The sequence below is a fragment of the Macaca fascicularis genome, chromosome 1, assembly GCF_037993035.2.
Source record: "Macaca fascicularis isolate 582-1 chromosome 1, T2T-MFA8v1.1".
Lineage (NCBI taxonomy): Eukaryota > Metazoa > Chordata > Mammalia > Primates > Cercopithecidae > Macaca > Macaca fascicularis.
Window position 1 is genome coordinate 195,108,796 of NC_088375.1, and position 24,038 is coordinate 195,132,833.

The 24,038-nt window shown below is 55.9% G+C and overlaps 2 protein-coding genes across 6 annotated transcripts in view; both read left to right on the plus strand.

The window, feature by feature from the left end:
* The first annotated feature begins 593 nt into the window (after positions 1 to 593).
* BMP8B (bone morphogenetic protein 8b) overlaps positions 594 to 24,038 on the plus strand; it is a 32,102-nt gene continuing 8,657 nt past the window's right edge. For 3 of the 5 annotated variants that reach the window (XR_012422067.1, XM_045373849.3, XM_045373856.3), the window contains exons 1-3: positions 594 to 1,275; positions 14,569 to 14,758; positions 15,178 to 15,326. Coding sequence is in view for 4 of the 5 variants with exons in the window: in XM_045373849.3 (XP_045229784.2) it covers positions 942 to 1,275; positions 14,569 to 14,758; positions 15,178 to 15,326 (673 nt within the window). In the remaining variant the exon portion in view is untranslated. The remainder of the gene's footprint in view (positions 1,276 to 14,568; positions 14,759 to 15,177; positions 15,327 to 24,038) is intronic. The other 2 variants (XM_074011292.1, XM_074011298.1) reach the window with 1 other exon arrangement.
* Positions 18,372 to 22,964, plus strand: OXCT2 (3-oxoacid CoA-transferase 2). Its single transcript, XM_005595945.5, has one exon. It carries the CDS (start codon positions 18,386 to 18,388, stop codon positions 19,937 to 19,939), a length of 1,554 nt encoding a protein of 517 aa, XP_005596002.3. The 5' UTR covers positions 18,372 to 18,385; the 3' UTR covers positions 19,940 to 22,964.

Here is a 24,038-nt window from a genome sequence, read left to right on the forward strand (position 1 = left end):
CGCCCGGGGCGCTGCCCGGGCGCACTCGGGAACCAGGTGGGGGCGCGGGGAAGAGCAGCCGAGCAGGTGCCGGGAAGGAGGCGCCTGCCGCAGCGCATGCAGGGGCCTCGGGGAAGGCGCCAGGAAGCGGCGAAGGGCCGCAGTGGCCGGAACCCCGGCCGGCTGCTGCGGGCAGAGGAACGTGCCCTACCCTCGGGGCTTGGCTGGCACCGCCCAGTCCTCCAGACCGGACTGCGGCTGCGTGTCGGGCCCGGTGGCGACCCCCGCACGCCACGGTTGGGCGGCCAGGTGGCACCACCGGCGGGACCGGAACGGCGCCGCGGCCCTAGGATCTCTGCGCCGAGGCCCGCGGCGGGAGTCACGATGGCCATGACCACGCTGACGCCCAGGCTGCGGACCCCTCGCCCGGGCGGCCGCCCACCCGGCACGCCGAGGTCGCACCTCGGGGTAGCCCCACCCGCGACACCGGCCGCCTCCACTGGTCACTCGCGGGCGTGGCCTCCGCGCCCAGGCCCCGCCCCCGCGCCTCCATTGGTCAGTCCAGGGATGGGGGCGGGCGACACCGACGGCTGAGCCGCGGCAGGGACTCGCGGGAATCGCGCCCCGCGGGTCGCTGCCGGAGCTCGCCCGTCGGCCCTGCGCTGCGCGGACCGCGGCCACAGTCGGACTGGTGGGGACGGCGGCAACAGACGAATTGGCTGACAGTCCCAGTTCGCAGAGTAGTCCCGGCCTTGAGGCGGTGGCGTCCGAGTCCTCTAGTCCCGGAGCTAGGACAGGTGCCGCGCCGGGGGCCCTCCAGGGACTGTGCTGAGGCCGCGGACGCGGCCCTCCCCGCCCCGCCGCGCCGCCCGCCAAGCCCAGCCTCCTTGCCGTCGGGGCGTCCCGGGGCCCAGGGGCGGCCGCGGAGCCGATGCGCGCCCGCTGAGCGTCCCCAGCCCGCCATGGCCGCGCTTCCCGGCCCGCTCTGGCTGCTGGGCCTGGCGCTGTGCGCGCTGGGCGGGGGCGGCCCCGGCCTGCGACCCCCGCCTGGTTGTCCCCAGCGACGTCTGGGAGAGCGCGAGCGCCGGGACGTGCAGCGCGAGATCCTGTCGGTGCTCGGGCTGCCTGGGCGGCCCCGGCCCCGCGTGGCACCCGCCGCCTCCCAGCTGCCCGCGTCCGCGCCGCTCTTCATGCTGGACTTGTACCACGCCATGGCCGGCGACGACGACAAGGACGACGCGCCCGCGGAGCGGCGCCTGGGCCGCGCCGACCTGGTCATGAGCTTCGTCAACATGGGTGAGTGCGGCCGCCCGCGCGGGGACCCTCGGAGTAAACTGGCTACAGGGGAGAGTGCGCGCATCCGCCGGGCCCTGGCCGAACGGGGTGTCACAGACGGTGAACGCGAACCACAGGGGAGTGGGACCGCCGTGGATAGGGAAGGTCTAAGGGTCATGGGGCCCCCTGGGCTGCGGGGTGGTCAGGAGCAGGGTGGGGGGAACTGTGGACTCCCAGGCGCTGCCTTCACCCTGCCCCAAACACACCCAGGAGTAAGAATCAGGTGATGTCCTTGCCCACCTGGGGTGCTCCAGGCAGACAGCCTGGTCCTGGGGAGACAGGTGAGTAAACAGAGGCCGGGATGCTGTCACTGTGATAAGGGCAGTACTGAGGAGAGGGACAAAGTTCAGCGTGGAAACCTGTGGTCACATCATCAGAGTGACCAGAGCTAACTCGCCTGCCCTGAGTCCCCAGCAGGCTCTTCCCTGTGCGGAGCCTGGGTGAGGTGCGGCTGTCAGGGGAGCGGCTGGGGAAGGAGCAGGCTCAGTTCAGTGGGGCAGGGACTGTGGCCTTGTCACCCTGGGCCCAACACCTCGGATGTGATCTGGTATAGGGTGAGTGTCCGGGCCTGTGGAATGGCCCAGTGGGTAGCTGGACCCACTTTGTTCTCCGAGGCAAAGCCTGGCTTTTCCTGTCTGCAAATATCTTGTATCAAAGCCTGGAGCGATTTATTTCTTAAGATCTCAGAGATTTTTTTTTCCAGTACTAAACTCTTTGGTCTATGGTCGTGTAGTTACCGTTGGTCAGGTCCCCCATCTGCTTTGCCTCCTGTCTGTGGCTAGCGACAGGCCAGGGTCTGGGGGCCAAGGACCACAGCTCAGCCCAAAGTAGGGGAGCTGTGGGGCTGAGAGGAGGGAGAGGGTAACTGCCCCATTAATTCTTCATCCTCACGACAACCCTGATAACAGCCACGGTCTTCATCCCCATCTCCCAGATGAGGACAGTGAGGCTCAGAGAGGCAGCGCCATGCCTAGAACAGTGTAGCCTCGAAGCCGCTGAGCCAGGACAGCCAGGAAGCCTGACTGTCCATCCGGTGCCCAGTGAGATGACATTTCTGTTGTCAGGTCAGGTTTTCAGGGTGCAGAGAGCTTTCTGAGGAGTCTGGGCTGAAGAACACAGGGGACTGAGCCGCAGCAGGTTTTGTGGGGCCGTCAGCCATTTGCTTCCTACACTAGGGCAGAAGAGGGCATGGCCAAGCCTCTGCTCCCCACAACCCAAGAGCTGGTGGTGGAGGTGAGCAGCAGGAGACAGCCGTTCACCATCGGTGAGCGCCCAGTGCAGGCACAGGAATCTGGCTGGTGGGATCTGGATGCTGCCTTCCTAGTTAGAGGACAGGGTGGGGGATGTGGGACAGAGGAGACCATCGTGAAGCTGGGACTGGGCCTCTGTCATCAGGACAGGCTGACACTGGGCTCAGGACCAAGAAGAGCTGTGGATGGAGTCATCCAAGAATGTCCCCGGGGGGAGTCGACCATCAGAATGAGTCACCACTCAGCCCATGTCCTGCCTCCCCTGGCATCCCCTGGGTCAGGACATGCCCAGCCTGGTGGGGCTGTTGCTGGGAATTGCGCAGGGCCTACCCCTCTGTGTGACCTTAGGGAAGTTCGTCACCCTCTCAGCCTTGGTTGCTCCTTGTAAAATGAGGTGCCTGGTGATCTGTCCTCAGGGTTGTTATGTGATTGGTAGAGGGGCAGGAATGGAAAGCCTGTGCCATTCCCCCTCAGAAGGTGAACCTGGACCTGGGCACTGTTGTCCCCAGGCCCTCCCAGCTGTGGCCTAGTTTGGAGGTGACAGGAACATCTCCATGTGTCTTGTACACATGTAAAACCTAGAAATGGATTCTAAAAGCCAACCAAAAAATGTTTGTGCCTGTTTTTAGAATGAAAAGTAGCATGTGAACTTTCACAGCCTTACCATTCCTCCTTTAATTGATGTGAGACTCTTTTGCCAGCCCTGTTTCATGGGCTCAGAGAGGTTAAATGGCCAGCCCAGGGCCACACAGCACATCCGGTATGACATCCATGGCTGTGGATTCCAAATCCCAGCTTCTTCCCACCCCAGCTCTGGGCATTTCGTGCAGACCCGGGGCCTCCAGCGCTGCGGGATTAACAAGCAGGTTGTTGTTAGTGGAAGCCCAGGCTGCGGGTGGGCGTGGCCAGCTGTCAGAAGGGCTTCTTTATTCTGCTCTGCTAACTGCACTAGTAGAACTCTCTCAGTTAGAGTAGCTTTAACTGGTAATTACTGAGGCCATGGGGCGGGGTGGGGGTGGGGCGCCGATTAGACATATACCAGGATGCTTTCTCCATGTTTGGAGGCCCCTGGAGGTCGGTGGCCCTTCTCCTGCCTCAGCCTCCCGAGTAGCTGAGATTACAGGCATGCGGGCAGAGGCACAGGCCACCACGGGATCTAATAGCAGGGTCGCTGTGGTGACACCGCCCACACCCAGGCTCCCACACCTGCTCCCACCAGCTCCACCTCTCCTATCAGCCTCATCTGGCTCCTGCACAGCCAGGCCTGGTGCCCCTAGGGCCCAACTCTTGATGACAGCCTGTGGGACCCAGGGGGCAGGATTCTCACAGGCCTCCCGCCATGGCTCAGGTCTCTGTGCAGAGCAGGTGCTTTAGGAAGGCAAGCCTGCGTCCTGATGTTCAGAGTCTGCTGCAATGGGAGGCCAGGGCTGGGGTCAGAGCCGGGGCCCCGGCTGGCCTGTCATCCATATCAGCCTGTAGACCTGGGCTCTCTTGGGCAGGACAGTGATGGAGCAGTTGGATTCTGTCCCTGGTCTCTCTGCTCAGGGAGGGGAGAGCCCTGAACTGGGAGGCAGGACCCAGGTTCTTGTGCTGCCTGGGCCCGCCATTAACTCCTGCATGTCCTGGGCCACGGCCCTTCCCTTCCCTGAGCCTCTGCTTTCTCGTCCATTCTACGGTGATGGCATCCGAAAAGCAAGGTGCCTCCCATCCCTGACCCTGTGGCTCTGTGGCAGAGGCGCCTTCTCACAACACCGCCATGGCTTGGCCCCAGTGCCTCAGGCCGGCCCGGCCCCTCCTGAGGGAGGAAGGATGGTAGGAAGGACCACCTCTGCACACTCCTTCTCAATCCTTCTCCACCCATGTCAGCGGAGAGGCAGGTGCCCATGTTCCAGATTGAGAAACTGAGGCATACGCAGGACTAGCAGGCAGAAGTCCAGCCAGGATCAGAATGCAGGCAGCTTCACTTTCGTCCTGACCCCTTCCTGAACCAGACAGATTTGCTCCTGTGGTCTCCAGTGGCCATGGACCGGGGTGTTGATGAACAGAGCCGTCTGGATTTGGGAGAAACAGGACTGAGTGGGAATTCAGGACCTGGCCCGGGTCCTGCTCTGCCCTTGCCAGCCATGTAACCTGGAAGGGTGGCACCATCTCCGTGGGCCCCAGGGCCACTGCCTTTGGTTCTTTACTAGGGACCTGTTTCATTTTCCCATTCATTCATTCAGCAAATAGTTCTGTAGCACCTACCAAGGACCAGGCACAGTTCTAGTTGCTGGAGATACAACAATGAAAAAAGTAAAGTCCCTGCCCTCAGGAAGATTACTCTCTAGTTTGAGAGACACATAATGCATATATGAGCCCTAAAGGTAATTGTCGGGTGACACACACGCCCCATCTGGAAACAGGAGGGGCTGAACAATGGCGAGACAAACAGGGCTAGATTGGGGGTTTCTGACCTAAGACCCACACACACAGAATTTACATCCTGACACCGACACCTGATCTCAGTGTGATCTAGGCTTTCCAGTCAGCCTCCGCAAGCCTCAGTTTCCTCCTCTGTAAAATGGAGATACTCATCTTATGGGGCTGTTCTGGGTTGGTGTGAGATGATACCCAGCGATGCCCATGTGCCCAGAGCCTCCACGTCTGTTCCTTCATTGGTATCTCACGATTGCCGTCACATCTGTGTGTGAAAGAGAAGAGAGAGAGGCTCAGAGCAGGTTCGTGGTTTTCCCAAGGCCACACAGCGGGCTGTCTCCCTGCCTCTGCATCCTCTGCTCTTCTCCAGAATAGCAGCTGCCTCTCCACACAGCCCAGGGCCTGGCCCACCATTAAATGCAGTGTGTGCTGCTGAAATGGACTGTGTTGAATGGGAACCTGTGATGTAAACTGAGACTACTGCTTAAAAAATATGTTTGTTTTGGGATTTATAGAACTACTGCATGTTCCTTTTAGAACACTCAAATCATATAAATTAATTATATAATTTCCTTATAGAAAGCTCAGACCATATATTCAGAAACATATGATATGAAACCCCAAGTAATCCTCCCTGTACCTCAGAGAATATCAGTGTTTTAATCCTTTAATGCAGCACTCCCTACCCCCAACCAGCCATGATATTTTATCAATACAAATATTAACACTTGTATATTATTATTATTTTCAGAGACAGGGTCTCTGTCACCCAGGCTGGAATGCAGTGGCATGATCATAGCTCACTGCAACTGCGAACTCCTGGGCTCAAGCAATGTTGTCACCTCAGCCTCCTGAACGGCTAGAACTACAGGTGTGCACCACTATGTCCAACTAATTGCTTTAAATCTTTTGTAGAGATGGGATCTCACTGTATTGCCCAGGCTTGTCTCAAACAACTGATCCTCCTGCCTCTGCCTCCCAAAGTTCTGGGATTATAGGCGTGAACCACCATGCCCAGCGTTTTCTTTTCTTTCTTTTTTTAACTGCATGGGACATTAGTGCTCACTGTTTTGCAACTTTGTTGTTTTTCAATTTAACAATAAATCTTTTATCCATCTTAAAAGTCAAATATTAGGGTGACTGTATGCCCAAAGGTATTTGCCTGTCCAAGAGTTTAAGGTGGGTCCCTTTTCCCCAAAGTTCTGTCTGGCCACCAGAACGGTGCATACTTTGGATCCCTAGTGACTAGTCCTACCCATTTCTGCAGTGTTTTCTCATCCCTGGAGTAAGTGATTACGACTGCCTTCATTCACAGAGGAGGAAGCTGAGTCTCAAAGAGTATAAGTGACTGGCCCCGGGTCCTGGATGCACAGACCCACAGGAGCAGATAGCAGCTACACAGCTGTAGGAGGGTAGGCCCTGGGGGTGGGGCAGCAGAGTGGTGGTTAGTGACCCTGGAGTGGGGCTCACTGGCTTTCAATTCTGGGTCTACTGCTTGAGAGCTATGAGCTGTTGAACAGGTCATTTAAAGTCTCAGCATCTCAGTTTCCTCATCTTAAAAACTGGGATAATAATGCCTGTATCTGGCCAGGTGTGGTGGCGTGCACCTGTAATCCCACCACTTTGGGAGGCCTTGGCAGGTGGATCACTTGGGGTCAGGAGTTCCAGGCCAGCCTGGCCAACATGGTGAAACCTTGTCTCTACTAAAAATACAAAAAAAATTAGCCGGGCATGGTAGCGCGGACCTGCAGTCCCAGCTACTCGGGTAGCTGAGGGGAGAGAATTGCTGGAACCTGGGAGATGGAGGTTGCCTGGGAGAGTGAGACTCTGTCTAAATAATAATAATAATGCCTGTATCATAATACAATGATTAAATAGGTTATAGCACATAAAAACTTAGCAAGTGTCTGGCCAGGCACGGTGGCTCACACCTGTAATCCCAGCACTTTGGGAGGCCGAGGAGGGGCAGATAACCTGAAGTCAGGAGTTCAAGACCAACCTGGCCAACATGGTGAAACCCCGTCTCTACGAAAAATACAAATATTAGCCAGGTGTGGTGGCGGGTGCCTGTAATCCCAGCTACTTGGGAGGCTGAGGCAGGAGAATCACTTGAATCTGGGAGATGGAGGTTGCAGTGAGCCGAGATCGTACCATTACACCCCAGCCTCGGCAACAGGAGCGAAACTCCATCTGAAAAGATAAATAAATATATAAATAAAATAAAATAAAACCAAAAACAAAACTTAGCAAGTGTCTGGCACTGCTCAATAAGTGACTGTGGGTATTATGAGGGAAGGACCTGTGGGATTATGCCCCGACCCCCAGTCATTTACTTAGGGACCTAGAGCAGAGTAGTAAAAAGCATAGCTCCAGGATCTGACCCAGGCTGCCTGGGTGAAATCCCCATTCCACCTAGGCCTCCTTGTAGTGGATGCTGTGGGGGGCTTCCCAGAGCTTCTCTTCAGCATTGAGTCGCTCACGACCCAGCTGCCTGGAGTGCTGGCTGCTGACAGCTCACAGGGGAGTCCTTCTCTAGGTTTTGTTTGTTTGTTTGTGTTTTGAGATGGAATTTCACCCGTCACCACACCCGGCTAATTTTGTATTTTTAGTAGAGATGGGGTTTCACCATGTTGGTCAGGCTGGTCTCAAACTCCTGACCTCAGGTGATCCACCAGCCTCGACCTCCCAAAGTACTGGGATTACAGGTGTGAGCCACCATGCCTGGCCCTTCTCTAGGTATTGATTGACTGAGCCCTAAGAAGCTGCCCGAGGTTAGACACCATCCCTGGGGACACCCCACATCCAATAGCTGGTCTATGGCAGTATCGGTGCCCAGCCCCCTTGCCTTAAGGAGAGACAGCTCTGAAGGGCCACCAGCCCCAGAGCTCCCCGTGCGGTCACAGTTGTCTGAGTCCTTTGTTTTGGTTGTTTCTGAAACTTGCTCCCTTTATTCACTACAAAAAGCAGTAAAGTTTCCAGTTTTCCCAGTAAATTTTCTGACTCAGTGTCTGTTGCCCAGAGAGCTTAACCTAAGATACAGTTTATACGATTATAGTCTAATTTATTTAATGTTCTGAGCCTCAGTTTCCTCATCTGTAAAATGGGAGAGCTACCTCATTGGATGATTAAGAGTATTAAATGAGTTAATTTGTGTAAAATTATGAAAAGAGTGGCTGGTCAGTGCTCAATAAATGTCAGCTTTATTTGTTTTTAGCCCAAGGCCAGCTGGTTAGTGGCAAGACCAGAAGCAAAAGTTGGTAATTTCCTTTAACTGCTGGCTCTATCTTGAGCAGCAGCCGTTCCTTCTCAACAGTCCTGGACCCTGCACACCAGGGTTCTGGGGAAGTTGATGGCAGCAAGACCCGGGTATGGAGAAAGTTGACTCGTTCAGGGCTTTAAGAGCAGTCTATGAACACTCCTTAGCAAGCACTGCTGCAAACCTACTGTGTGCTGTTCCCCTTCCTGTTTATCTTGGGGGCTAATAAAAGCACAGCCCCAGCCCAACCCAAAGTCTACTCATTTACTGAGAAAGAGAGGCCCAAAGACTACTCAATATAAATGATCCCCAAATGGGAGAAATGTCCATTACCCACTTGGCAAACATGGGTGTGAGGGTTCAACAGTGCAGAAGACCGACAAGATCCTTCTCTCATTTTCTGGGAGACAAACAAGGCCAAAGGAGAGGAGGCATGGCTCCTGGCGGGAGATGGGGTCTCGCTGTGTCACCCAGGCTGGAGTGCAGTGGCACGATCACAGCTTGCTGCAGTCTCAACCTCTCAGGCTCAAATGATCCTCCCACCTCAGCCTCCCAAGTAGCTGGGGAGTACAGGTGCCCACCACCATGCCCAGCTAATTTTTAAGCACTTTTTATAGAGACGAGGTCTCATGATATTGCCCAGGCTGGTCTTCATCTCCTGGGTTCAAGCCATCCACCCACCCCGGCCTCCTAAAGTGCTGAGATGACAGGTGTGAGCCACTGCGCCTGGCCTCTTGCATGTTTTTGAAATGTCAGTTCTTGAAGTGAAAATCCCATTATGGCTTTTCCTGCTCAGGAGCTTCTGTGTGTCCCTTCAAGCCAGAATGGAATTCAGGTTTCCCCAGCCTGGCATTCCGAGTTCAGCGTTCTAGTCAACTGCACCGCTTGGTGTTCCCTTGACATAGCTGCAGCTTGGAGAGGCCGTGAATGAGGAGAAACGAATGTGGACTTTGGAGTCCAGACAGACTTAGACCTGAATCCCACCTTGGATGCCTCCAGTTGCGGCCTTGTGCAAATCAGTTAACTTCCGGGATCTTTAGTGCGCTCATCTATAACCTGGGATGAATAATGTTCCCTACAGGGTTGTCGTGGTGCTGCCTTCACCATGGCCTTCAATGGTCCCGCCTCCTGGCATGCGCAGAGTTCTGTGTCCCCTCCGACATGTGCCAGTGCTGGTCTGTGTGACCAATAGAATATGACCCTAGTGATAGGTCCCTGCCAGGATTAGTCTATAAAAGACTGTGGCTTCCATCTCTCAGATGCCTCATTCTGGGGGAGGTCATGAGGTGAGCAGCCCTGTGGAGAGGGCCACATGGTGAGCAGCTAAAGACAGAGCTTAGAAGTGCATCAGTCATCCCCAGCTAAGTCTTCAGAGACTGCAGCCCTAGCTGACAGCTTGACTGTGACCTCATGAGAGACCCTGATCCAGGCCTACCCAGCTAAGTTCCTGGATTATTGGCCCTGAGAACAATGTGCAACAATATGTGTTTGTTGTTTTAAACTGCTACATTTGCATAATGAGTTACCTAGCAACAGATAACTAACACAGTCAGGTTAGCATGAACAGAAAGGAGGTACCACATGTGCCCAGCATGGTGCCTGACACACAGGTCAGTGCTTCAAAAGTGCGACCTGGAACAGCATGTCCCGCCTCTCAGCCTTTCCCTAGGTGACTCTTCAGTTCTCTTCCTCAGAGTTCTTCCACCCCTCTTGAACATGTTTTCAAGGAAAGTTTTCTCTGCCTCCTTCTTCCAAAGCCCTGTACGTGACTACGACCGTCACCAGAGCACTTGTCCTGCATTGCGTGCACTTCTCTTGGGATTCCAGTCGCTTTCTGTCTGTGTGATGCAGGGGCACACCTAGCCCCCTTTCTCCTACTTCCCAGCATCCCCTGAACAACCTGAGAATAGAGACCAAGTCTGACTTTTCCCGGCACGCCCCCATGGTGCACCCAGCCCTTGAGTGGCAGGAAATTGAGGGAAAGAGGAACTCAGCAAGAGGCAGGGAGTGTCAAGAGTGGGGAGAAGGCTGGGCCTGGTCAGGTGGGACAGAGTGGGGCCGGCCCTCCCTGTCTGTGTGGGGGCTAACAATGGGTGCCACAGCTCCCTGGGCCCTCCCCTGGGACCCCAAGACCCCGCAGGGCCCCGCCTGGAGGAAGGTGGCTTCACGGGCATTCTCAGGTGTCTGTTGACAGGAGGGCCTTGTTGACGGGTGACCCCCCCATCCCAATATGTCCCATTGAACTCCAGGGCCACTCGTTTCACACTGGCCCCAAGTGTGAACATCCACATCACGGGCCTCTAATCTGACACGGGCCTCTAATCTAACCCTGGAAACCCTCTGCCCCTCCTTGGCCTCAGTTTCCCCATCTCTGCAGGGTTGCCTGAAGGCCTTTCCAGCTCTGACCGAAGAATGTGCCCACCCCCTGCCTGCTGATGGGGGCTCCTCTGGGGTGAGGCACAGGGTGGGGAGGTGCACCCAGCCCCCCTCCTCCCGGAACCTCTTTCCCACAGGCAAGAGAGGATGTGTCACTGACCACTTCTTTCTGGAAAATTCCCACAGTTCAGTTCTTTCCTGGGATTTCACTGGAGGAATTGCATCTTTCTTGCTTACATCTCCTGGGATCTATTCTTGGCCTTGGCGGGCTTGATGTGGTGGTATGTGTGGGTGTTCCCTTTTAATTTGGGGTCCAGAGCCGTCTGAGGCCTGGACTGGTAATTATGAGAGCAGCACCATTTATGGAAACAGCCCTTGAAGCAAGCCAGTGATGAGACCCGGCTGGAAATACCTCAGCATGGAGGCCTGGGCCTGCCTGGAGGCGGTGCTGAGATTTCTGGGTGGGAGAAGCCCCTTTAGGATGTAGAACCAACAGGTCATGAGTCCCACCCTCCCTTGGCCTGCAGAGGCTGTGGGGCCCAAGCCTTGTTTTGGGTCTGAAGTGGCCCCTCCCAACCCCCGCCTTTGCTGCCTGTGGGACCAGCCAGGCAGGCCCATCCCATGTGCCCTGGGCTCTGGGGGAGCCACTGTCCACCTTCAGGGGCCAGGCCGGGAGAGTAGGCAGGTCCACAGCAATGGGAATGTCGGTGGCTTCTGACGGAGTCACACGGGGACATGGTAGCCACACCCAGACTGGCAGTGATACCCAGCGCTCTGAGTGCCGGACACTGAGCCGCTGTCCTGGGGACAAGAGGCCCTTGGGAAGAAGGTGCTGGGGCACCCCCGCTCTGGGGCCCTGGAACACAGCGGCCGATGAGCTAACATGTGAGCCTCCCGTGTCCACCCACGTGGCTCCATCCCAGCCCTCCAAGGGCTCACTGTCCAGAGGAACAGCTGAACCAGAGACAGCAAGCCCTGGCATGGGGGCCAGGAGAGGTTGAAAGCCTGACCTGCCTGGGGTCTGAGGACTGGGAGGCTTCTCAGCCGGACTGAGAGGGACAGGGCCGCCTGGGGAGAGCAGCTTCCAGGAGGGACTCTGCGGGAGGCGTCTGCAGGCAGAAGGCACAAGAGGCCCGAGGGACAGATGGCAGGGCCAGCGCAGGGAGGGCCCTGGGACACTCTTCCTGTGGGCCCTTCGGGGCTGGGGAGGGTCTGAGGGGAGGTGGGACCGCTCACAGGCCACAAGATTCTGTTCTGAGCTGGAGGATGAGGGCGTCTTTTGAAGTCCCATATTTTTGGTCAGAAATAAGACAAATTTAGGTTGTCTGGGTGAGACTAAATTGCCCAGAGCACAAAAATAGCCAGAGTTCTTGTTGATGTTGGGCTGAGGGTCGCAGTTTGGCATCTGGAGGCCTAGACTGGAGTGGCAAGCACAGGGCCCCACATGTGGCCAGTGGAAGCCACCTGCTGCCCACCCGGGCCTTTCCTGGAAGCATGGGGTTGCTTCCGAAGTTTGCTTTATCCGAGGCTGGAGGAGGAAGCTGAGGGTTCCATCAGCACAGGTTGGCGATTCATGATTGTTTATTTTCCCGGGAGTCACATTAAGGTGGTTTAGGTGGTTTAGAAAGCAGATTCATTTGCTGCTTCCCCAGACAGAAGCCGGTTCAGCGTTAGACCATTTGGGGCAGCTTTTATGATTTTGTAGGAAATAAACATTTAGAGGTGCCTGTGGAACCAGGTATAGCTTGGTCTGTTTCCTGTGACCAACGAATTGCTCTCTGCAAATGTCTTTTCATATTTTTGCCAATATGTCTTTGGAATTCTTGTGTCAAAGGGTAAATTCATATGTAATTTGGCTAGGTGTTGCTAAATTCCTCCTCTACACAGCATTCCTATCAGCAACGCCTGAGAGAATAGTCTGATCTTAATCTTTTTCCTTCTCCAAGGCCATGCGGAGCCCTGTGAAAAGCACCCATTACTCGTAAGCCCATAACCTTTTCTGTTTCCTTCACAGCATTTACAGTAGAACCAAGAAACGACATCCTATATTTTACTTGCTTTTTGTTGATATTTCATGTCTTCCATTAGGCCATAAACTCCATGTGTGTGTCCATGGACACATTGTGTGACAATGTCCATCTTGTTCATTGTTGTATTTTCAGTGCCCAGAACAGTTTGTACACACAGTAAGAACTGGATAAATGTATTTCTAAATTAAACATGATGAACTTATTAGATGAGTGAAAGAATACATTTATTTAGAAAAACATAATTCAAAGTGTTATTTCTGACCAAAAAGTAAGACTTCAGAAGACACCCTCGGGTGCTGTGGAACAAGGCACGGTCATTCCTTCTCCGCCCTGGGCTGGGATGAGCGGCCACCTCCTCCTGCCCACACACGTCTGACCCCGTCCCCTGCCCTGCACAGCTGTTCGCCTGCCCATGGCTGGACCAGGTCCCCACTGCGAGGACAGGAAGTGCTCCCCACATCCGCCTCGGCCCGCACAGCCTGGTGCTTTTACAAACCTGACTGTGGTCACTGAGCCCAGTAACCAGAGAACATTTTTTAAAAGACTAACATATCATTGAAATCTCAGTGTTGGGTTTTGGGGAAGGCACTGGGCGGCTCCCACCCCTGCTTTCCGGAAACACAGATTTCTAGAGTTTGAGAGGGACAGGATGCTAAAGTGAGACTTCCCTAAATATAGCGTCCCGGGTATTTCCAGACACTTGGGGAAATGTGGGCTTTATTCCACAACTGCAGCCTTTGTTTGATTGGCAGGCCAGCCCCCGCCACGGGGCCCTGCTGCCCATCTCACCTCCAGCCTGGCCTCTACCCTCGCCTCCACCGTGTCTTCTAATTCCCCGCCCCTCACGCCGCCCCCCTGCTGCCCCCATCCCCTGTGCTCCCCACTGGCCAGAAGCGAAGCCCAGGCTCCTGGCCCGGGATTGGCACCCTCAGCAGGCAGGCCGCAGCAGAGCTCATGTGCTGTCCCCAGCATTGCTGACCTGTGGGCGCCTCCACCCCTGCGCATGTGAGGTCCCCTCTCCCTAGAGCACCCTCCCCGCCACCTTCTCCACCTACCAAGACCCCATCCTACCCTTCAAAGCCAGTTCAGATGCCACCTGCTCAGATCCCACCGCCCAGTGAGACCCTCCAACTTCCCCAGCACCTGACTGGCCTCTCCGGGAGTTGTCACTCCTGCCCTGGTTTTTCTTGTTCCTTTCCACGTTTCCCTCCTTCCTCCTCCACCTTGTTCCAGAAAGGAAATGTCGGTCTCCTGCCCTCTGCTGTTTCCTGGTGCTTGCTTTCCCTGCCTTGCCCTCAGGCCCCTCTGCTCTGGCCCTCTGCCCTGGCTGGCCGGCCCCTGCAGGGCCCGTCTCCCTGACCCATGGCAGATTTGCACTCATGCCTCAGCCCAGCTCAGCTGTCAGCCCTGAGCCCTCCCCTGCCACACCTCCCATCCAGGCAGTGGGCAGGCTCTGGATGGCTTGTGTCCCCCGAGATGCCGTCGGTGATGTCGGTTTTGTCCCTGTCTACCAGGTTTCCCTGCAGGGCCGGGGCCCTTTTCTGCCTTGGGTCCAATGTCCATCTTCCCTTTAGCCTGGAAGCTCCCAGAGGAGGCCCCCTCCTCTGTCTCATGTCCGGGTCCCAGGATCAGCCAGATCGAGAAGGGGAGCATTGGGAGTTTGGGGTTTGGAGCCTGGGGTCTGTTGAGCACCAGCCAGGTGCAGGGCTCAGGCTGAGCCTGGCTGCAGGGCCTCTCAGCCCTGTCTGCTCCCTGGGACCAAGCCTGGAACAAACATTTGCACAAAAGGAAACCGGCCCCGCCAGGCCTCCCTGGGTCCCCTCCACCTTGAGTGGTGGGTGGCTGGGGGCGGTGGCTCACACCAGCTCTGCCCACTCCAAAGTCCGAGCCATTCCGAGCGCCAGCCCAGCTCTGCTTTGTCTTCTAGTGGAGCGAGATCATGCCCTGGGCCACTGGGAGCCCCACTGGAAGGAGTTCCGCTTTGACCTGACCCAGATCCCGGATGGGGAGGCGGTCACAGCTGCGGAGTTCCGGATTTACAAGGTGCCCAGCATCCACCTGCTCAACAGGACCCTCCACGTCAGCATGTTCCAGGTGGTCCAGGAGCAGGCCAACAGGTGCCTTCCCCTTGGCCCAGGTGCCCCTGTCCCTGCCCGCCTCACAGTCTCATGGTCAAGGCAACCCAGCAGGGAGTGGGGGTTGGTGGAACACTTCCCAGAGGACCCGAAAGAGACCCTCAAAGACGGGAAAGATGCTTGGCCCGAGCCCCCTGCACTGCGGGAAGAGCCCCAGTGACAGTCCTGCCTTCAAGTCCCTGCCCTGCCATCCTGGCTATGGGGACTTGAACAGCTCATTGAACCACTGAGCCTCAGTTTCCTCATGTGTACACCTCTGTGGGCTGAGGCGGTGAGATGAGGCTCAGAAGGGGCACAGGCAGAGTCAGGTAGGAGATGCCCCGGTGACAGCCCCCAGCGGGTCCTGAAGACACAGAGGCAGCTGTGCCGGCCGCCGGTTAATTGTTCTTTCGTGTCCACAGGGAGTCTGACTTGTTCTTTTTGGATCTTCAGACGCTCCGAGCTGGGGACGAGGGCTGGCTGGTGCTGGACGTCACAGCAGCCAGTGACCGCTGGTTGCTGAAGCGTCACAAGGACCTGGGACTCCGCCTCTATGTGGAGACTGAGGACGGTGAGGCTGGGGGCTCTGTGGGAGCAGCCCCTGGGGCTTCTCTGTGCCAGCACAGGCAGCAGCTTCCTGTGGCCCTGGGCTCCCGGCCTCACCAGCTGTGCCCGCTGCGAGGGTCACTGAGGTCCAAGGCACAAGGTCTGGCCCAGTGGGGGCGCTCCCTCCTCTCCCTCTGCTTCCCAGGAATCAGGCGGTTCCTCCCACAGAGGAGCCTCCACCCTGGGAGTTTCTGTCCTGGGAAGGGAAGGAGGGGAAGTGGCTGTATCCTCAGACACTGAGGCCAGGAGGCTGGGTTTGAAGCCCAGCTCGGCAGTGCCCTGCCTCAGTGACCTTGGCTGGGACTTACCTTTCCAGACCCTGTCTTCTCTTCTGTAGGATGGGGATTCATGCCCTTGTTCATTCCACAGGTGAAATTGGGGAGAGCCTCTTTTATGCCAGGCAGTAGGAAGACAAAGGCCAAAGTGGGCATGAGATGGGCGTGTTTGAGGCCCGGCAAGGGGGCGCCATGGAGCAGCAGTGAGGGTGGGGGTCCCAGGGGCCATTCTGAGTCAGGGTGAACCAGGGCCAGGCGGTGAGGTTCTTAGCGTCGTTGATTTTATTTAATAGCGGTGGTGGACGACAGGATCTGATTCAGGTTTTAAAAGAGAACCCTCTGAGATGACCCCCTCTCAGGGTGGAGCAGAGCTCCCCACCCCTTCCGTGGGCCGCACAATGACTTGCTTCCTGAAAGTGCCCTGTGGACAGGGCGTGGGGTACCTGACGCGCAGCGCCTCAGCCAGGTGAGGAAGCCCCACTGCAGTGACTGGCACGGGGCTAGCATGTGCACTGGGTGTAAGGGAAGGAGCAGACCACTGAGCTTCAGAGGCCCCCCCGCTGTGAACCTGAAACCCCAGTCCAACCACAAGAAGACCATCAAACCCAAAGAGAAAGGCGTTCCGCAGAATACCTGGCAAACACTTCTCAAAACCGCCAAGCTCATCAAAAAAAAGGGAAGGTTGGGAAATTGGAAGAGCCCAGAGGCACCTAAGACGACCAGCTCAGTGCATGTGGGGTCCTGGGTGGAATCCTGGACCAGCAAAAGGGCATTAGGGGAAAGTTAGGAAATCCAGATCAATCATGGTGTTTACTTAATAATAAGATATCAGTATTGGTCCATTAGTTATGAGAAAGGTACCCTACTAGTGTAAACTATTAACATTTCCCAGGGGAAACTGGGTCCAGGTATATGGGAACTCCTTGTGTGGTTTTTTTTTTTCTTTGAGACAGGGTTTGGCTCTGTTGCTCAGGGTGGAGTGCAGTGGTGCAATTGCAGCTCACGGTAACCTCCAACTCCTGGGCTCCGGCGATCCTCCCACCTCAGCCTCTGTACTATCTTTGCAAATTTTTATGTAACTATCAACTGTTGTAAAATTAAAACTTTACTGAATATATGCATAAAATAAGGAACCCCCTGACTTCAGTGGGGAGAGCAGACTGAGAGGGACAAGAGTGAAGTCACAGAGACTCGTGGGGGCCCCACAGTGGTGCAGGTGGGCGCTGTGAGCGGCCTGTTGGTAGCAGTGGAGATGGAGAAAGATGAGTCGATTTCAGTGTCAGGACATGCTTATAGCTGGCGAGGAGGTGAGGGAACGGGAGGAAGCCTGAATGATGTGTGGATGGAACCAGTGGATTTTTTCCAATAGATTTTTCTTTTTGGGGAAAGATAAATGAAGGGCACATTTGAGGTGTGTGGCCAAGGGTTCTTTTTTGGCTGGAATATCACTGAGCCCCCTGGGATGTTACTGAGCTCACTGGTCCTCATGGAAATGCCATTCCAGGGACAGGTGAGTGTGAAGACCCAGGCGAGGGAAGTGCTGGCATGTAAGTGGATTTAAAGCATGGGGTGGGACCAGATCATCTAGGGAAGGAGGTAGTGATGGAGAAGAAAGAGGGCCTGGCCCAGAGCAGTGGGACCTCCAACATCCAGAGACCTCACAAGGAGGGGCCACAGCGAGCCCACAGAGACCAGCCAGGGAGGGAGCAGGACACCTGGAGGACGAGGTGACCAAGACACCAGAGTCAAGTGTTTCCAGATGCAAGGGTTTGTCGTTTGTGTCCAGCTGTGGGCACTGAAGGCAAGAACAGAGAAGTGACCGAGGGTTTTGCCATCACAGAGGTTGCTGATGGCCCAAATCTCCGTGGAGTGTGGGTCTGACTGGGGAGGTGGAGGGAGACAGGCAGTGGAGGCAGGAGACAGCTCTTTCCAGAACCTTTGCTGGGGAAGGGGAGCAGAGACATGGGCTGGGGCTGGAGAGAACCCGGGACAAGGCAGGTCCTTTACAGGTGAGGAGACGCCTGCACCCTGCTGTGGTGATGGAGTGATTCTGTGCAGAGGGAAGAAAACTGCAAAATTCCACACAAGTTGGAGCAGGGAGCTGGAGTGGGGGAGGTGGAGAGGGCAGGGGGATGCAGAGGACAAGGCTGGAGACTCTTCAGAGCGGGGACCCTTCCTGATGAAGGTGAGGGATAGTGTCCCCACTCTCACAGTGAGGGGTGAACCTGAGCTCTGGGGGACTGTAGTGGGGGGGGCACTCACTCTCCGTGTTGTCACAGGATTAAAGGAGGGTGCTTGGCACAGAGTGATGCCCAGTGAGGGTGGTCATGACTGTCGGTGTCACCCAGCAGCGCCTGCTCATTAGATATTTGCTGTCTCTAATGAGCTGGGGAAGCTGGGGGAAGCTTGGGCGGGGCGGTTGGAGTTTGTGCCTGAGGCTCCACTGGGGCAGAAGGGGATCAGGCCGGTGCCCTCCACGTGGAGCTTGACCTCAACTCTGTCCTGCGCCCTGGGCCTGTGCGCTGGACACGGAGAACTGACACGGGGGCCCCCAGCCCAGGGCGGAGCGGGGGAGCGGCCCCCTCCCTGTGGTGGGTCGCGGGCCTGGCCTAGAGCCTGCGCCTGGCGGGGGAGACCTGCTGGGCGGGAGTGCGTCAGGGCGCTGGCGTCCTCTCTGCTCTGTGACGCGGGACCCCGGGGCGCACGCGGGGCGCACACCGCCTCTCCTGGCCTCTGACCCGGGCCAACCATGGCGGCGCTGCGGCTCCTGGCGTCGGCGCTCGGGCGCGGGGTTCCCGCCCGCGGCTCAGGGCTCGCGCTATCCCAGGGCTGCGCCCGCCGCTTTACCACCAGTCCCCGGCCCCGCGCCAAGTTCTACACGGACCCGGTGGAGATGGTGAAGGACATCTCTGACGGGGCGACCATCATGGTCGGGGGCTTCGGGCTCTGCGGGATCCCCGAGAACCTGATCGCCGCGCTGCTCAGGACCGGCGTGAAGGACTTGCAGGTGGTCAGCAGCAACGTGGGCGTGGAGGACTTCGGCCTGGGCCTCCTGATGGCCTCCAGGCAGATCCGCCGCATCGTCTGTTCCTACGTGGGCGAGAACACGCTGTGCGAGAGCCAGTACCTGGCAGGAGAGCTGGAGCTGGAGCTCACACCCCAGGGCACCCTGGCTGAGCGCATCCGCGCGGGGGGCGCCGGGGTACCCGCCTTCTACACCCCCACGGGCTACGGGACCCTGGTCCAGGAAGGGGGCGCCCCCATCCGCTACACCCCGGACGGCCACCGGGCTATCATGAGCCAGCCCCGAGAGGTGAGGGAGTTCCAAGGCGACCACTTCCTTTTGGAGCGCGCCATCCGGGCGGACTTCGCCCTGGTGAAAGGGTGGAAGGCCGACCGGGCAGGAAACGTGGTCTTCAGGGGGAGCGCCCGCAATTTCAACGTGCCCATGTGCAAAGCTGCAGACGTCACGGCGGTGGAGGTGGAAGAGATCGTGGACGTGGGGACTTTTCCCCCAGAAGACATCCACGTTCCAAACATTTATGTAGATCGTGTGATAAAGGGGCAGAAATACGAGAAACGAATTGAGCGCTTGACGATCCGGAAAGAGGAAGATGGAGACGCCAAAATCAAAGAGGACGCCAGGACGCGCATCATCAGACGCGCAGCTCTGGAATTTGAGGACGGCATGTACGCCAATCTGGGCATAGGCATCCCCCTGATGGCCAGCAACTTCATCAGCCCCAGCATGACCGTGCATCTTCACAGCGAGAACGGGATCCTGGGCCTGGGCCCGTTTCCCACGGAAGATGAGGTGGATGCCGACGTCATCAATGCAGGCAAACAGACCGTCACGGTGCTTCCCGGGGGCTGCTTCTTCGCCAGCGACGACTCCTTCGCCATGATCCGAGGGGGACACCTCCACCTAACCATGCTCGGAGCCATGCAGGTTTCCAGATACGGCGACCTGGCAAACTGGATGATCCCTGGCAAGAAGGTGAAAGGCATGGGCGGTGCCATGGACTTGGTGTCCAGTCCGAAGACCAGAGTGGTGGTCACCATGGAGCACTGCACAAAGGACAACATCCCTAAGATCATGGAGAAATGCACCATGCCACTGACCGGGAAGCAGTGCGTGGACCGCATCATCACTGAGAAGGCCGTGTTTGACGTGCACAGGAAGAGAGGGTTGACGCTGACGGAGCTCTGGGAGGGCCTGACCGTGGACGACATCAAAAAGAGCACGGGGTGTGCCTTTGCTGTGTGCCCGAACCTCAGGCCCATGCAGCAGGTGGCACCCTGATGGGACCCAGATCTGGGGGGGGGGTGCACTCCTCAGGGGGTCCCACCGGGTTCCTCAGGGGACGTCGGTTACCGCAGGAATGCATTTACCCAGCGCAGGGAGGCGTTTGCTGCTGGCCTCCAACTTTCCTCCCTAGGTGGACTGTGCTCCTCCAGAGAGCTGCGATTTTAATTAAAAACAACAGGAAAACAGATCAGCTCCTTACTGTGTTCCTCGAGCACAGCAAGGCGCAGGTCTGCAGTGGTGAGGAATGGGTGTCCGCTTTGCTCTGTGATGTTTACACAGAGCGTGCACAGCGCCAGCGCATAAACAGCAGGATTTCATTCAAGCGCCTCCCTGGTACTCGAACCATGAAATGGGGATAAAAACTGATGAGGGAGAAAATCACTCCACCCAGAGTACACCTAAAGAGCCATTTTACTACTGCAGTGAGAAATAGGCGAGCAAAGATGTGAGTTTGTGATTGGAAGACATGCTGTCTTAACAAGCTTGTTTTTTTTTTTTCTTTGTTCTTTTTTTTCTTTTCTTTTTTTTCTTTTGAGACGGGATCCGGCTCTCAGGCTGGAGTGCAGTGGTGTGATCTCACTGCAACGTCTGCCACCTGGGCTCAAGCAATCCTCCCAACTCAGCCTCCTGAGTAACTGGGACTACAGGCACACATCACAATGCCTGATTATTTTGTATGTTTATTTATTTTGTAGAAATGGAGTTTCACCATGTTGCCCAGGCTGGTCTCGAACTCCTGAGCTCAAGTGATCCACCTGCCTCAGCCTCCCAAAGTGCTGGGATTACAGACATGAGCCACTGAGTTGGACCAATTAACCTTAGCTTACTGTAATTTTTTTTTTTCTTTTTTAGACAGAATTTCGCTGATATTTCTTCTGGGGCCTTTCTTGTTAAAATTTGTTTCCATGAAGCCTCCCCTCCTCCTCCCACATCTCTCCTCCTGGGACCTATCAGATGTCAAACTTCTAGATGTCTCTAGAAGGAAAGCAGGACCATCTCCAAGGGAAGGGACCGGGTGATGGGAGAGACTGAGAGGGGAGAGGCTGCGGGTGCTGAAATCCACCAGGAAGCTTCCTCTATCTGTGTGTGGCCAAAGGCTACAGCCTAGGACAGGAGGAGTTCTAGAACCCTAACCAAGGGACTAGATGAGTTTTCTCAACTTCATTTGAATTGTTCCTGCGTCATCCAGACCAGACATTTAGGCCTTCCTCTCTGGGATGGAGGCCCAAACTGGCCGCTTGTGTGATGAACCGTTGTAACCCAAGAGGCTGTGAGGCATTTCCTCCTGAATCTATAGTCTGAAAAACTAAAATTAAGAAAAGATTGTGTGTGTGTGTGTGTGTGTGTGCGCGCGCACGTGTGGGCGCTTGCTGTTGACAACCAAGCCTGGCATGGTGCATGCATGGCGTAAGTGTAGCTCTGGGGGTTCCCAGGCCAATGGGGGAATGTGGTCAGAGCAGTAAGTTCTCGCTGGTCAAGGACAGATTTTCCAAGGGGCCCATTGGAGCCCCGCCCTGCAGGAAAGGCCAGATCCTGGGAAGGAGAGCGGGGCAGGGAGAGTTGGCACTCATGGAGGGAACAGCCTGGGGGTGTGGGAAAGGGGCCAGGGACTATGGTCTGGGTCGGGGCTTGAAATGAAATGTCATCTAGTGGGCAGTGGGGTGCCTTTTGGGGCTCCTGGCGAGGGGCACCTGATTTGCCCTAGGTGTCAGGAGTTTCCCAGAAGCAATGTGGAAAAGGCCGAGGTATCTAGAAGCAGACAAGTGACCCTCTAGGCCTCCGCCTCTGCCTTTCTAGAAGGGGTCTGCCCACAGCTGGGCAGCCTGAGAGCCCCCCACCTGGACTGTCTGGCCTTCCTTGCAGCCAGCTGGAGCCAGGGAGTCCTGCCCAAGAATGGGTGGGAAAGAAGCAGAGCTGATGGAGAAGGGAGGCTCTGAGCTCTGGAAGGAGAGGGCTGGGGGTGGGGAAGCTTCTCCAGGCCTGCCAGATGCAGGGCTCTGAACTGAGACCAGCTTTTAGTCCCCTTCGCCACCCCCATCTCGCCCAGCCATACCCAACTGTGCCCTGCTGTTTGCTGGAAAATTATATGACAATCCTGGCTCCGACCCACCTTGGTCTGGGACCTTGGACATACAGTTGCTACTCTCTCTGGGCCTTAGTTTCTACTTCTGTAAAATGGGAACTGGAATTATCTGCTTCCAGCGGTCCCCAGTCAGGCTTGCCTGGCCTGTGAGGCCTACAGAGGGGTTCCCAGCACCCAAGCCAGGCCTGGCTCAGAGGGGCTCTGTGAGGGTTTGTGGTGTAACTGATCTAATGCGACATTCTATCCTGTGTCTGGGACACCACCGTAAGACCCTTGAACACAGCTGCACAGAAGCAAATAGTGAGCAAAGCATGCGGGACTGATGGCCCCTCTGGCCCCAACGCTGCCAGGGCTCCCCAGGGAATCGCAGGACAGAGCCGCACATGCAGCCTGGAGGGCTGCCCTGGGCCCCAGGTCGTCCCCATGTGTCAGCCAGTCCGCAGAGTGACACTCCAGTGCCCGGGCTGGTTACTGTCACCAGCCCACTCAGGCTGCTCTGTTCTCTCCCCATTGTGACCTCACTTACCTTTTCCTCTGTGCCCTGGCTCTGTTCCTTGTATTTCTGCTGCTTCCCCATAACCTTGACTCACCATGACTCAAGCCCTGCCCAGTGGATTCTCTCTGGGCCTCCTCTCCATGTTAGCATCTGCAGCTCACAGCCTCCCTGTCTCAGCAGCTCTTGTCCATGCTCCTGAGAGGGAGGGAGGCTCTCCTGCCAGCGCATTTGTTTGTGGCAGATGATGTCACACGTCAAAGGTTAGTCTCTGGATTAACTGGTTGTTCAATCAAGTGGCCAAGGGACACCAGGGCTGAGGCACAGCTGCTTAAGGGCTGACCTTTGAGTGGGACTGAGGGTGGGGCAGGCAGTGTCCTTGACCTGTAGGGTGTACTGAAGAACTACGTAGGAATAAATACATCTGTATGTATAATTTCTAAGAGTATGTGCATCTGTGTGTTTATACAAACATATGCATGTGTGTACATACGTGTGTACATCTGTGCTTATAACGTGGAGGTGAAATGTGCTCTCGTATAAAATGAACAACTGGCACTGTTTAAGGAGACATGAAAGTGAGCTGGTAATCATGCTTCTGCAATTCAGTATCAGGAAATTTCACCCATGCACGGAGCGAGGAGGCTCCATTGCACTCCATCTTTATCATGAAAGCCAGGAAATAACCTACATGTCTAATGATGAGCCAATATCAAGTAAATTACAGTGTACTGCTCCAAGGGATTTTATACATTTGAAATGTTTATTGTGGAGACTTCTTTAAACAACCAGAAAAAAGTTTTTTGTTTTTTTTTTTTTTCTTGAAACAGACGCTCACTCTGTCGCCCAGCTGGAGTGTGGTGACACAATCACACCTCACTGCAGCCTCAACCTCCCAGGCTCAAGTAGTCCTCCCACCTCAGCCTCGCGGGTAGTTCACCACCATGCCCAGCTAATTTTTGTTTTTATTTTTTTGTTGAACCAGGGTCTCACTATGTTGCCCAGGCTGATCTCAAATGCCTAGGTTCAAGCAATCCTCCCACCTTGGCCTCCCAAAGTGCTGGGAGTACAAGCGTGAGCCACCTTGCCTGGCCTCAAAAGTTTCTTAATTGCTTTTACAATAGAAAGGTTATTGAAATCCAAACAAGTATAGGAGGATGCACAGTTTTATTGGTGAGGCTTGGTGTCTCCAGGGTTAGTTATCATGTTTTTAGTGGCATCCTCAGTCTGGAAGCAGCTGTGGGGGACAATCCCCTGTTTACAGGCTTCACTTCTCCTGGGGCTGAGGCCCAGGTCAGATCTCTGCTTCAGCCTTTTCTTTCTTTCTTTTCTGTCCATAAACCCAGCTCGTGCATAAGAACTTGGGGTCTGGAATGGGACTGCCCCAGGCTGAAACCTGGGCTCTGGGACTTGATTCCAATGTCTATGCTTTGCCTGGCGTCTCCCTTATGGGCATTAGGGAGACAGTTAATGCCCTGCTTTTGGGCTGTGCCCAGCAGAACAAGCACTCACTAAAC

Coding starts and splice junctions, on each gene's coding strand:
- OXCT2 (XM_005595945.5), top strand. CDS start 18,386: ATGGCGGCGCTGCGGCTCCTGGCGTCGGCGCTCGGGCGCGGGGTTCCC.